At 42.1% G+C, this 14,699-nt stretch overlaps 1 protein-coding gene across 2 annotated transcripts in view; it reads left to right on the forward strand.

Annotated features, from left to right (window-relative positions):
- Positions 1-14,699, forward strand: part of Creb5 (cAMP responsive element binding protein 5) — a 394,770-nt gene that overhangs the window by 78,561 nt on the left and 301,510 nt on the right. For both annotated transcript variants that reach the window (XM_029478951.1, XM_021164792.1), the window contains exons 2-3: positions 6,530-6,601; positions 12,683-12,776. In XM_029478951.1, coding sequence (XP_029334811.1) covers positions 6,548-6,601; positions 12,683-12,776 — 148 coding nt within the window. In that variant the 5' untranslated portion in view covers positions 6,530-6,547. The remainder of the gene's footprint in view (positions 1-6,529; positions 6,602-12,682; positions 12,777-14,699) is intronic.

Here is a 14,699-nt window from a genome sequence, read left to right on the forward strand (position 1 = left end):
TTAAAAAAAAAAAAGAGGAAACACCTTCTCTGAACCATCATGCCGAAGGGAAGCCTATGAGGCTTTTCTTAGATCAGGGATTGATGGGGGAGGGCACCCCCAGGCTGCTTGTCCTGAGAGTTATAAGAAAGCAGGCTGTGTTTCCTTCTGAGGTTGTACCCAGTCCCGTTAGAAACAAGCCAAGTGATTTAGTTACACTCAATACTTCCTTAAAACCCAGACAAACACCACCCTAGTGTTTTGTTAACCACACATGTCAAACACAGTTTTCTTGGAGATGGGAGATGTTCTGCAAAAATATACTGTACTGGACAGAAGCAAGAAGAGCAAAGATCTGAGTGCACACACTCAGGCGGGTCCATGCTTACTTAGGGCTTCTCTGTGCTGCAAACCTAATGCCTTGCACTCGGGCTCAGCCGATATGCACTGAACTGTTGAACCCATAGATAGGAAAGTTAGAAGACAGGTTAGAGAGAACAAAAGCTCCAATTAGCCCATGACTTAAAAAAAAAAAAAAAAGCAGAAAGCCCTCATACCTAAAGAAACATATGGAACATTTAAAAAGAGAGAGAAGGGGGACTGTAGCATATGAAAAACCAATCCCACCGGAATGCTTTCCAATATATGGTTATAAACGCCACATATATATAAAACCACAGGCCCCTGCAGAAGGCGGGGAGAGGCCCCGAGGCCCAGCACTCACTCCTCCTTGGGCCTCCTTCTGAGAGTAAGATCAGGGTCAGGTTCCAGAGATGAAAGCTGCTGGAAGCCCTTCCTTCTGGGAACAGGGGGCCTTGTGGGAAGGGAGCTCTTGACAGTCTCTATAATGATGGAGTACGTGACAGAGTCCTGAAGAGGTCTCTGCTTCAGTCTGCAGCAGCCTGAGCTTTGGAGGATATGAGGGCACGGCGAACATTTCTAAAAGGAGAGAATTTTGTTCCGCTGGTTTGCTGGAGTCATGTTCAACTCTAGGCAAACACACACAGCTCTACACCTCTAGGAAGGAGTGTCAGCTGTAAGCTGTGTATGGCCACACCCCACTCATGCCACCTTCCTTGTAAGGGACAGTCTCACCTCAGGGCCTATCCCTTTTCTGGTTGGAGAACTCAGCAACATGCAGGCATTTCAAGCTGGAGGGCTGAAATGTCACTTTTAAAGGCAGGGTTAAAGAGGTCACACAGCTGCAAATAATACGGGCCCAATGAAATTCAGATTCCAACTGCAGTGCACTTCAAGAATAACACAGGGACAGGAAACGAGCTGACCCGATCCCTCCACTAGCAAAGCCAAGCCAGGAGGGTTGGGGACACACACACACACACACACACACACACACACACACACGGGTGGGGGGAGGCAAGACAAAGATTCACAGAGAAGTAGACATACAAAGAGTCAGTTTTACATAGAGAAGACAGACACACTAAGATAAGTACAGAGCCTCTCAGAGAGCTACAAAGATCTATTCACAAAACCAGTGACTTTCTTGGACTGAAATTCAGGGGCATTTTTTTTTTTTTATTTCAAGTTATACTGTTTGGGTTTGAAATATCAAGATGGATTGGAAGTCCCCAAAGTTAAGGCCAGTTATCCTTCCTGACAGTTTTCATGTGGAGGGTTCTGGGTCCAAATGTTTGGCTACTATGATTCTGTTTTAGAAATGAGGAAATACTATGAGTTAGGGTGGCTTTATTTATATTGTTCATAGATAGATATATATAGATATAGATATAGATATAGATATAGATATAGATATAGATATAGATATAGATATAGATATAGATATAGATATAGATATAGATATAGATATAATAGATATAGATGTGGATGTGGAGGTGGACGTAGACGTAGATATAGATATAGATGGCTTAGCCTCAAACTGAAAATATATTTTTTTCTGACAGCTAGTGTGGTATGAGGGCATCTAGCTTGCATGTTTGATGTGAGACAGAGTTGGGCATCTGACAGAGAATAAAAAGAGTGTAGAATGTGTTTGTGAGTAGTACACGTGTTTATCATGGTGTGTGGTGCCATGTCTTTCGGTCTAAATGTCAAATTGGCTTTGCCTGTAATAAATTTAGTTAAATAGTATGTGTTCTCAGAGAAAACAGTGCAGAGTTGGAATCTCACTCAGTGGGACTTCCTCAAGTACTCACCCACTTTGGGAGGGGCCCTTTGCTTCTCTAGAGCCCATTCAAGGGTCAGGAGGCTCAATAAGGCAGGGTTTTTTGTTTTGTTTTTTTTCAGACGAACTCTCCCAAGAAGATTCCATCTAGTCTTGTGGTAAGGCAATAGATGTTAGCCAGAGTTTAACATTCAAGGTCTGTGCTGCACCAGTAACCAGATAAATGGCACCGGAGATGGTGTTCCCTGATGCTCAATTTGCATCTTTGACATTCCTATTATTTTTGGTCCTAGGCTTTCAGATTCAAGCAATATTTTTAGTGTTTCCCATTCCAAATTTCCTATCACTGTCTGCCTCTACTGGGCTGATGAATGGTGAAACATTCCTTTGGGCTGATCACTGCAAACCAGAGGGAGTCAAATTTTCTCACTCTGGTTCCAGTGTCAGCCTTACATTGAAAGCATGTATTTAGAGTATTCAGTGTAGGCTCTCTAGGTTTTTAATGGTGCCTTTTCTCTTTCAGTGTTTGCCTTTTGGGAAACAGTTAATTCCAAGCCTATCATAATGGCCAGAAAAAACCTTTGAACAGATTGGTGACCTCAGTCATTATGGAGCAACTTCCCATTTTAGACCAGGAATTTGTGGGGTCAAACCCGGAACAAAGAAAGAGATTATTGGCAGCCAGGGGGACACAGCATCAGTGGAGGGTTTGAGTTGTAAATCAGCCAGTCATCTCCAGGTCCACTGGGGAAACTTCTGCTCGCTTTGTGAGAGACTAAACTGCGTTATTAGGATCTTTAATTGTTTTCCAAAAGGTTGAGAAGAAGAATTAGACTCATGAAGTGTTCCTTTTAGCTGAACAGTGAGTCTGACAGTAGGGAAAGAACAATTAATACAGTGCTATTTAAAAACTATTAAGTGCTAGAAACATCTGCCACAGTGGGGCTATTTCTCATCTGCGCAGCCAAAGTCAGGATTCCTCAAAGGGTGGTCTATAGGGTTTTGAACAGCCCAGTGACCCAGTGTTTTGCTTTCGATATCTGATGGAATGAACAGATAGAAACTAGCTTCCCTCCTAATTTTGACCACCAAAAAAAAAAAAAAAAAAGCACCTTTGGCTTCCCACCTAGTCTGGGGAGATGTTTTAAGACTATACCCAGAGAAGAGAAAGAGTCTGTGTCCCACACAATCTATCATCACTGGAAATTTGATACTGGGCAAAAAGTTGCCTCCAGAGTTGAGAACAGAAGGTTGTTTGGGACAATTTATTGTGATGATTCAAGATTCATTAAGTATTCCACAAATATTTATTGAACGCCTACTATGGAAGCTGTAGGCAGTGGAGCCTAGGCTGTGGTGATTGCCAAACCAAACTTGGTTTATTAAAAAATCCCAGCCTGTAAAATATCTGAATGGGAAATGAGGACGAGGTGTTGCTTCTGAGGACCAAGTGTGGAACAACCTGGCTAGAGCCCATCTGAATAATTTGCCCCACTTGGTGGGTGATAAAAGAGCCCATGTGGAGCTTCAGTAAGGTTCTGATGGTGTAATTATTGTACCATGCTCTAGAAAGGAACCATAATAATAGACCGTAAAAAAATCCACCATGCCTTTTGACTAATACATCAGACCAGATCATACCAGTTGATAAAAGTAATGAGGTCTACACGGCAGAGCGGTTCCATTTAGAAAGTCTATTGCAAGCACCTACATGGAGAGGAATTAGCAAGCGAGTGTTGTTTGCAGAAGTTGCATGTGGGAACTGTAGATGATCAAAATTAAGTAGTTGAGGTTTATACAGTATACATACACCCACTCATATTAGACCTTACTGATCCCTTAAAATCTACTTTATATTAGCAACGGCTGTGTGCCTCAAGACTTTTATTTCAACGTTATGTTGCCAAACAGATTTGCTCCATATTTATTGCATATCATTTAATAAGTTGCTACAGATCCATCTCTGTCTGGAACAGAAACGGAAAGGACAGTAGTAACAGTGGAATGCACTACTGCTGGTGCTTTCAATTGTTTGACAAGAGACTTTGTGCATCTCATATTGTGTCTCTTGAAGTATAAAGTCTCTTGCTAATACATGTCAGTATTTATCAAATTATATTAATTGTATTCCTCTGAACACGTCAGTCCCACAATAGAAGCTCGGAACCTCAGAGTAAATCTGTGGAGCTGGGCTCAGAAATGTGTTCAAGCATGAATATCAGAGATTGGTTCTAAGATGTTTGAAGCTGAAATGGTAACTGGTGATTAAGGAGGTCAAGCAGAGTTGTAGAATATCGGTTCACTGAGCCTGAGTTTACGGGGAAAGCCAGCACGTTGGTGGGTCAAGGAATGGAATCGAGCAGCGATTATAGTAGAAAGACAATTTCTCCTTAGACTTAATCCCTGAGTTTAGCAAACTCTTCCCTTACGTTGGCTCGTTAAACTCTTTAGAGACTCAACAGTAGCTGTTGCTGGGACATTCATTTAATTATCATTAATTATTACCTTCTGATGTCCACCATAATATGCATACATAGAGCTCTCCCATTTGACTATCATGTAATCTTCATTTTGATTGTAAACATGCTGTTCCATCATGGCGTTAGCAAACGAAGCTCTCAAGTGGCCCCCAAGAAAGAGCCACATAGGCAAACAAGGAGTTAAATTATAACTTCTCTTACCTCCCCGTAACCCCCTCCCCCCTCCCCCCACCATTCTTCTCCATGATTCCAAAATGTCTGACAGACCCTAAGCCATGGAATCATTGCTCTTTACTTTTTGTCATTGGAAGCAGTGATGTTCAGAGATCAGCAATATTAAAATTAAATAAACAAATAAAAAGATAGAAGTTATTATTGTTGCTTAGAACTTTCTTTGGAGAAGAGGAAGCAGAGAGATTTCAAATACACCTAGGTTTTAATTTCTTCTTGTAAATATAATACGTAAACACAAAACAAAACATTTTACATATGTTTGGAAGAAGTGGCAGGGAAAGGTTTGCATGGTCCAAGCACCAAGACACAGTGTTTAAGGAGCCATTCTAATTTCCACAATTTGAACATTACAGGATGCATATGAGTTGTTGGATTTCTACCTTATATTCCATAAGTATGTGTTCATTGAAAAACAAAAATTAAGAACATTAGCTCATAAGGAAAATGTAAATAAACTCAGAAAAGGAACTTACAAAATAATGCTTAATTTAGGAAAGCATAAAATGATGCTAATCAGCCCATGTGAAGTCCTTCCAGAGCAGTGGTTCTCAACCTTCTTAAACACTGCAAGCTCTTAAAACCCTCATGCTGTGCTGACCCCTGACCATAAAATTATTTCATTGCTACTTCATATCTGTAATTTTGCTATTGTTCTGAGTTGTAACATAATATCTAATATGTGGGACATCTGATATGTGGTCCCTGCGAATGAACCCCCAATTGGGGCGTGACCCACAGATTGAGAAACTGCCTGCCAAGTACATCATAGTTGGGAGGGGGTTTACCTCCCCCAACCCCCAGTTTTAGTTTTGAATTTTCATCTCTGACTGGCAATGTTATTTAAGGCAAACATTCCTCACTTTACGTTTTGGAAAAGTGAGAGGATGAGATACTAGTGTTTGGAGAAGCAGGTATAAAATGTACAAGCAAGACGAATTTGCACAGTGGGACTCGACTCATTCATGATGCCAAGCTGCCACCACCTTCCTTTTGGAATCACCCATGGGCAGCATTTTAAAGAACCATTACTTCTTGTACCCAGGGTTAAGGCAGTCGGTTCTGAAGCTTAACAATAGACCCACATACCCTTAAAAGTGCATGCAATACATAAACACAATTCTAATGCTGGTTTTAGGATATTTAGAAAGCCACCTAAGTAATGCCCCTTAAATTTGCATAGTTCTTCCTGTCATTGCAAAAGAAACAAAGCCAACAGCAACAGGTGTGTTAACCACAGAGCCATGTAGGCCGCACTTTCCTGGCACTGGGATCATTGGCAAAGGCAGTTTTGACCACACTCAATTTCTGCCGGGTGAGCACAGAATTGAAAAGTCTCCCTCTGGCTTTCCCGTTTCAGAGTTCTCCTTAGAATTCAGGTGGTGTGCTTTGCCTTGGGATCTTGCTGGGGTCTTCTAACCTGACAATAGCACCCACCAGCTCCCTTTGGATAGGCAGGCTTTAGGTTCCAACATCATTATGGCTTCTTTAATATGCGCTAAGGAGAGCACATTAGGAACTGGAATCAGGAGAGCCAATGAACTGGAATACGGGGCCCATGTTCACTGTGTTCGTGTGTAACTTTTTCAGTTTAGGGAATGGCAATAGACGTCTCCCCGTGATTGTCTTTCTCATGCATTTAAAGCAGAAGAAAGAGATTTTCATGGGTTTCTGTTTTCCTTTAACCCTTCAGATTTATGAGGAATCCAAGATGAACTTGGAGCAGGAGAGGCCGTTTGTCTGCAGTGCCCCAGGCTGCTCCCAGGTGAGTGTGCGGATCCTCTGTGCTCCAGCTGCTAGGAAATGCTTCTCCCGTCCCCTGGAAGGGTATTTCCCATTGGGCCACCATATCCACTGGGCTTTCTTTCCTCACTGAAATGCTTTCAGCCTCTCCCAAACCATTGACATCACGACTCTCATCTTCACTACTGTTAGATCACACGTTAGCGTTTGAAATACTTCCCTTTCACCCCAAAACACAGTGGCATTGACATCCCTATGAGTAACTTCCTCCGGAAGCAAGCCAGACACATCCTGCCCACCATTTCCGCTGGACTGTCATTCAGAAAGGGGAAGGTGGTGTGTACTTACGCTTGCATGTATGCTGGGTGCTTTTTAGGAGTTGTTTCATAGTCATGGGTTGGATTCCCACTCCTTTCTGAGAAGAAGTACGCCCCTATGACTGACTATTCTTGAACTATAGTTCTTGGACATAGAAGTGTTAAGAGGAGTGGATATCTTGGTTTGCAGCATAGAATCTTGGGGTCTCTTCTTAGTGTTCAGCTAATGTCCAATCTTGTTTTTATGTGGAAATTACAATTTTTGCATTTTATCTTTAAACTTGAAGGTGACATTTTTGTTCCTGACTCAAGAGTCTATCTTTGGGTAATGCCATGTTCCCGGGGGTTTAGATATGTAGAAATGGTTTTCCTGCCAAGATCTTTATTTTACAGCAGATAGGACACATTTCCGAGTCTGAGCGCAGCATTTTGCTAACGTGGAAGATTACACTCGTTTCATAATTTTCATATACCTTCAAGGAAACCAAGGCCCACCCCCAGTAGTTTGTGTGATAGTGTTGGCAGTCTGATGTGGGGCAACGCCTAGGGGTCAGGGCAATTCAGATGAATATCCTTCTTATTTTCATTTCCCAGAGTTCCTGGAGGATTTGGGGAGAATGTGAAGAGGGGTTTTTGGAGAAACACATTCCCAGAAATATAGAACGTTGTTACTGGTGTTGCTGCCGAGCAGCCAAAGTGTGGCATTTGCATCAGAGGAATTTGTGCCAGTGTTTCTTTCTAACTTGTAAACAAGAAAACTAGGAAACGTATGTTGGAGCAAATGGGTTTTGAAAGCCCCTGTGAAGTAGAAAACACTAGGGAAATCTAGATAGGTTGATAAGTAACTGGGAAAATCCTGGTAGATAAAGACTTTCCATGATAAATGTAGAATGTCTTCTAAGTTAAAACCTGGTTCCTACCTAAAACAAAAACACCCCTCAGTTTCTTCAAAGGAAAACTTCCTTGTCCAAAGGAACCCAGGTGATTGGAGGGATTTGCTTTGCCTGGCTGTGGCAATAGACATTAAGTTTTATTTATTACAAGCCGTCTATACCCTTTCTCAGCACTTACCTGTGTGTGTCTAGGCTTCTAGCTGCCCCATGAAAACCACAGTGCTCTAAGCACACATATCTGGTCTGGGCATTAGATCTATAATCATATGATGAAATCACAAATTAACTAGTTGGTTGCATTTTTTTTTTCATAAAGAAACAACAGACCACACTGGGGAGCTGACTTTACTTGGGGGCGGGGGTGGGGGCAGAGCACGGGGAAATGAAAGGTTTCTCTATGAAACAGGACCACCAGAGATCCATCAAAATAAAATTAGGGTTCAGGCTAGGTGAGGATTCCCAGCTATGTCCAGGGTTGGAATACCAGCAGAGAAGAGCATCGAGCCATATGTGAGATTCTTATTAGTCAGAGAGAGATACCTACGCCTACATATTGAGCTATATGGCATATACTGTCCCAAACTTTCATCATCATCATCATCATCATCATCATCAACATCAACCAAGTTGCTCTTTGACATGGGCACTATCTTGTGTATTATAGAATGATTGGCATTATTCCTGCCTTAACCCATCAGATGCCAATAGCACATTGCAGCTGTGACAACCAAAACATTTTCAGAGGTTGCCAGATGTCCTTTAGGATCAAAATTGCTTCTAGTTGGCAATGCCTGTGGTTTCACTTGGGTTATAGCCTTGATTATTTTTTTGTACTCCTTTGTTCTGGATCCCCAACTTCTAACTGATACTCTCCAGCTCTGTTCCATGCCTTGCTTTATGCTGCATTTCCTTCACTGGAGTCAGGCAAGATATAAGCAGGCCAATGCCATAGTCACGTAGTCACTGGTGCCCTATGCTGTTGGAGCTGGAAAGGAGCAACGGCTGTTGGATTTGGCAGCTAGGTGCTCGAAGGAGACATGGGAGAAAGCAGAGGGTGGAGGCCTGACTGAAAGGGATTAATGAGCGAGTGGGTGGCAGATGGCAAGGGAGCTGGAGCGGTGGCACAGAGGAGCCTTTCAGGAGCAGGAGGCAATGCCGGGAAGCAGAGTGATCCAGGGGCAGCCTGTGAGGGAGGCAGCTGAAGGATAGCCAGGGTGAATTTAGTCAAGATGGAGACACCAGTGAGGAGGCGGGAAGGAGCGGGAGAGCTTGAAGGGATAGTGCCAAGAAGGTAAAAGGCATAGAGCATCCTGTAGGGCAGTGGGCACCTCAGCTGTGTTGAGCCCAGAGGGGAGAGAGCGAGACTCGGCCAAAGCCCATGCAAAGTCTGAGGGGATTGAGTGCAGTTGACTTTTGGCTTAAGCATGTTCTCTGTTAGGCACTGGGGATTTGAACCCAGGAACCTAGGCAAGTACTCTGTCACTGACTGTGCCCTTACTGCCCAGTTCTTCACTAGACCCCATTTTGAATGACCTTGAATATTTTGTTGAAGGAGCAAGCCAAGGTGTTTCTTTAATGAGGCTAAGTGGACTGTGGAAACTGTTGGATACATGTGAGAAATTAAGATTCATGTAATGTCTCCATTTTAAAGGACAATTCCAAGACGCACCCCCCCCCACTCCTAGTTTTAGATGTAGTGATGTATCCAGAAGCTGGTGTCCCCTTGATGTGAAACTATTTCCTTTTTCTTGACAAACTGTTCGATGCTCATCTTTTAGTTGAACAAAGACATAGACATCAGCTGGTAGTCCCGAGTGTCATGGCTGGCAGAATATTAGTAACCCAGAGTCAAATCAGCTGGTGTGATTATATGTGTGACTATATGTGTGCTGTATGTGACCATATCATAGCATTTGCCCTAGTGTCATCCTATAATCTGGGGACATGTAAGGAAGAGATTAGGGCACCTTGAAGATGAAACAGGATTGTCATTGCTTGGAGGAGATGATGGAAAGACTCCTCTGCTCCACTTCCTTTCCTTGGAGAGAAACTTCCCTCTGTTGGGGATGGCCTCTAACACCCAGAAGATCCTTTCAGATCTAATCTGGAAACATAAACTCTGTCTCCGGAGAAACAAGGACCACACTTGCTATGCTCTCTGGTTTCTTAGAGGCCTGGGTGGGTTGTTATTTTCAGCTCCATTGTCTTTTTTATACTATGTATCTCATTTATTTACCATTTTGATTACTTGGCTCATTCAGAAGGCAACTTTAGTTACTATGCGGCGTTACAGCCCTATCCCTATAACCTGGGAGCTCAAAAGACTAAGCAAAGGGATTCTGAGGTCCTGGCTAGCCTGGGCTATGTAGTTGGGTAGTGAGCCTTTGTGAACCAACAACAAACAACCAAAAAGCAGAAAACCTGATTAAATGTTTCATCCTGGCTATTGTGGTTTATTATAGGCTAGAGAGCACGCTCAGTGGTCAGGGCCGGGTAGTGATATCACAAAGGACCCAAGTTGAGGTCCTAGCACCTGTTTTAGTTGGCACAAAACTGCTTGTAATTAAAAGGGTATCTGACGTCCACTTCTGCTATCTGTGGGCACCTGCACTCACATGCTGCACACACACACACACACAATTGAAAATAAATCTTTAGAAAATATTATTTTAAAGCAGTATATTAAAGCTGGAGAGATATCTCAGGGGTTAGGAGCATTGACTAAGAGGCCTGGGTCAGTTCCTAGCACCCATTGACAACTAACACCTATTTGTAACTCTAGTTCTGGGAAATCAGATACCTTCTTCTGGCCTCTATGGATTCTAGGCACACACATGTCACATAGACACACATGCAGTCAAAACACTTACACACATAGAATAAAATAAGTTCTTAAATTGTTTATTAGTACTAAGTGAAATATAGTACCATATTGTTTATAGTACATTAACATTTTTCTCTAATTCATGAATACTACTGTTAAATATTTGGTGTTAAGAGAATCAAGAGAATAAATAATACAGAAACAGGAAAACCTAAAGTTATATGAAACAAACCTTCGGATAACCAAAAGTTGGTGTCAGTGCCACTGTTTGCAAACTCTTCGGTCTATGCTGCAAGCACCAAGTAAATAACTGCTTTCAGAACCTTTCCTAGGCTTCAGAGTAATGGAGTCCTGTTTGATCACAAATCCATTCTCTATGTAAAGAAAAATAACAAAAACCTTCAACTATGGTATACAAAGAGATTCATATTGACCATCCTGAGTTCTGGAAGTTTCTTTTCAAGTTATTAAATACTCAGAAATGTTTGTCAGAATATATTATTTTCCTATGTTTATATGTGACTTTAATAATCAATGTTCAGCTCACTGTGTTCAGTTAATGTGTATTGAAACTGTGTTCACTTTAATCATTACAAACATACCAATCGGAGACAGGTCAGGCTAGAGTCTGCTCAGTAACAAATTTTTGCAGCCAAACCACAATGCTCATTGCTGGCACTCATGGCTATGAGAATTTCTATGGTAGAATTTTAGGAGACTCTTCTTTTCTCCTTTAGAATTTAGCATAACCTTGAGAGATTTTGAGTGATTGCGGGGCCACTATTTCTGGTCTGAGTCACCTAGCTATACCACAAATTCAACAAGGGAAGTGACAGAGGTTTTGCAGCAGCAAGCAGACACTTGCCTCTGGGTGTCAGGGTCATTTTTGTTTATGATGCAATGGACAGAGTCACCACATGGCTTTACTCAACACAAGAGAGCCAGAACTGGCCAAAAATAAGTGGACCCTAACATCATTCCCTGAAAATTTCAGATAAATACAGACTGACTACAGTGTGCACAGTATAGAACACCCCAAATAATTTGCCATGGTACTGTGAAATCATATGTATAATTAAAATAAAGCAGATAATACAGGGACTAGGCTTTCATAAACAGAAACATACCGTAAAGACATCATCCCGTATACATTAGTAGATATATTTAAAAAATTAAGCATGGCATGGAATTCTTTTCCAAAGTCTGACATAAATCAAAATTCTTCCGATGTCATGCGTTTCTTTTATTTTTGGTTAATCTGTAGATAGTGTCTAGCATACTTACCATGCCTCTGACTTAATTTTATACTATTATGTAAAGCAGTTACCATTACAGAAAGTTCCACATGGCTTCGCATGTTCCCAGTGCTGCCCAGATTTCCATCCATTTCCTCGTGTTGGACGTTATACTCTCTGCCGCCATTAGTCACGTTGGGGCCATGAGAAGCGTTCCTTTCTGTTCTGCTATATTTCCTTAAGAAGCCTCCTATCAGGGGCAGGCACCAGGGCACACTGTGTCTTTGGAGCGTGTGTTGTTTCAGTACCTTCCACGGGGCTTTTTGCATTTTCTGTTTCATTATTTAGCAAAAGATAAGACAGAGTTCAAATTCGTTGAACTTGAAAAGTTCTCCTCCCACAACCGCCAGATGGAAACCTCTAGTTTTCAAGAAACACATGGATTCTGTGATTGCCTGGTCAGTCAGTGCAGCTGGGCTTACACAAGAAGCAGAGGACTTTGGGGAAGGTCTGGGGGGAAGGTGTGAGGAACTCTGTGCTGACTAAAGGTGGAGAGCACTTACCAGTAGCCCTTTGGCACATGGGCAAGCCTTTTGCAAACGTATGGACATGATAGTGTACATAGCTGTGTGTAGTTGGGAGGAATCCCCTCCCATACCCAGCACACAATTGTAAATCAGCATGGAACTTTACTCATATGATAATAATTTTTTTTCAGAACCGATTTTTTTAGTCTCTCTCTCTTTTTTTTGTTCTGAATGTCTTTTTCTCTTTGATGTTAAGTATGTGCTGTAAGCTGAATGTCTCCTGTTCCTCTCTCTATTTACCTGACAGCGTTTCCCAACAGAGGACCATCTGATGATTCATAGGCACAAGCATGAGATGACTTTGAAGTTCCCTTCAATAAAGACAGACAATATGCTGTCAGGTAAGAGAACATCCGGCAAGGAAGGTTTGGAGCATCAAAACTCTGAGTCTATCTGCTACTATTGTCTTGGTGCTATGATTATAGGCATGGCTTGCCGTACCTGATGTAACTTCGCATTTGATATGTTGCATTAAACTTGGCTCCATGTTATTTTTCAAAGTTAGCCTCACAGGTAACAATGTGCGCTGAACCTCTGCAATGCACTGTTCTGCAGTTACATGGATGAATCGACTTCCTGCCTTCATGGATATCAGGGTAGTCTTCCCTGTGAACATATGGCTAAAATCAAGACTCATTTGTGATATAGTGATTAATGATAAATTAATATTTAAATCAAATTAATTATTAATTAAATCGATTTAATGTTGTAGGGAGCCAGTGCCACGCAGCCTAAGCAGAAGGAGCACAGAGGATGCTCAGGGAGTGTTTCCTTAAGAAATACCACTTGTCTCTTAAGTGGGCAATTAAATGAGATGATGCATAGAAACCTGCTCGGTGATTGGGAGCAAAATGGATAATACGTAGTCCATCAACTAATCCCCACATCTTCCTGTCTTAAAGGGGAAATAAAAAAGTAAAGATGGAGGGATGAGGAACTTCAAAGCTAAGCTGGGCTCTGCCTTGGCTATGTGACCTTGAACAAATAATTGAACCTTTCAAGGTCTCAGTTTCTTCCTCCATCAAATGGGAATGATTGTATCTCTTCAGCGTATTTCAGTAACTAAATATGAGGGGCCAATGGAAGGAGGTCCGAGTGTTTCACAGACATGAGCAAGATGACCAGGTCATTGCCTTCTCACCTGAACTATTTGACCCATAACCCTGTCTCCTTGACATTCAGGAGGAGATGACACCCCTATGCCTGCATTGTAATAGATATCAGAAGAGACACCCACAGGTCATATGACCTAGTACTTTTGTTGCATTTAAATTTTCTAGGGATTTATTTTTTGCCATTATTACTCAATCTTATGTAAATTGCCACTGTGTTACCATGAAGCATGCAATAAATTAAAGAGGCTATCCTAGAATCACCAAACAGGGTGGTGCTGATGGTCCCTGATCATCAGTGCTCCAGATGGTAGACTGGCCACCACCCTCTGAGTCAGGCAGGGCCAGGTTAGACATATGAGCAGATGTATTTGAGCCATCACAGCTTCACAATCTACTAGAGAGGACTGATCATGGGGCTGATGGTCTGAGCTCAGGAGACCAGTTCAAAGGGACCTCTGCCTTTTTCTCTGTCACTTCCAACCTCTACCTTCCACTTTTCTCTTCTTTTGAATAAACAAACTGTTATTCAGGACTGGTGCACCTTTTTGTGAGTTTCAAGAGGTGCAGAAAGTCCTATGAGAAGGTGATGAGAACCATAGAAGTTTCCATTGGATGCCCTGTCTTATGTCACTTCCTGGTCTGTCAAGGTTCAGACTATCCAAATTTTGATTCAGAAGTGATCATGAGTGCAGAAGCAGCCAATATTTAAACCCATTTCCCAATATTTAAACCTATGGGCCATTCCTTGAATTCCTAAACTGGTTACCTAGAGTAGGTTGCCTAAAGGGGCAGAAGGGGTATTCCAGAGAGCAAGTTGGTAGGATCTGTGGCTCCAGCAGTAAGCTGTAGTGTAAGCAGTCTTTCAGGCAGGCTAGCCTGGCTCTACAAAACGTCTCATCTAAACTTCTGTACAACAGCAGCCAGAAACCTGTGACCACATGAACAATGGGGTGAGGCCCTTTTTCCTCTACTGCCCCTGAGCAGGGCCAGGTGAAAAACAGTTGGGACTGTAGAACCTAATTTTATTATGTGAAATGTATTAGGAAAAAATAAAGAAAGCAAGAAACACAGAGAAGACAGCATGATGAAGGCAATGGTGCATCTTATCTGCTTCCTTTTGTTTGTGTTGAAGTTAATATGAAATGATTT

The sequence above is a fragment of the Mus caroli genome, chromosome 6, assembly GCF_900094665.2.
Source record: "Mus caroli chromosome 6, CAROLI_EIJ_v1.1, whole genome shotgun sequence".
Lineage (NCBI taxonomy): Eukaryota > Metazoa > Chordata > Mammalia > Rodentia > Muridae > Mus > Mus caroli.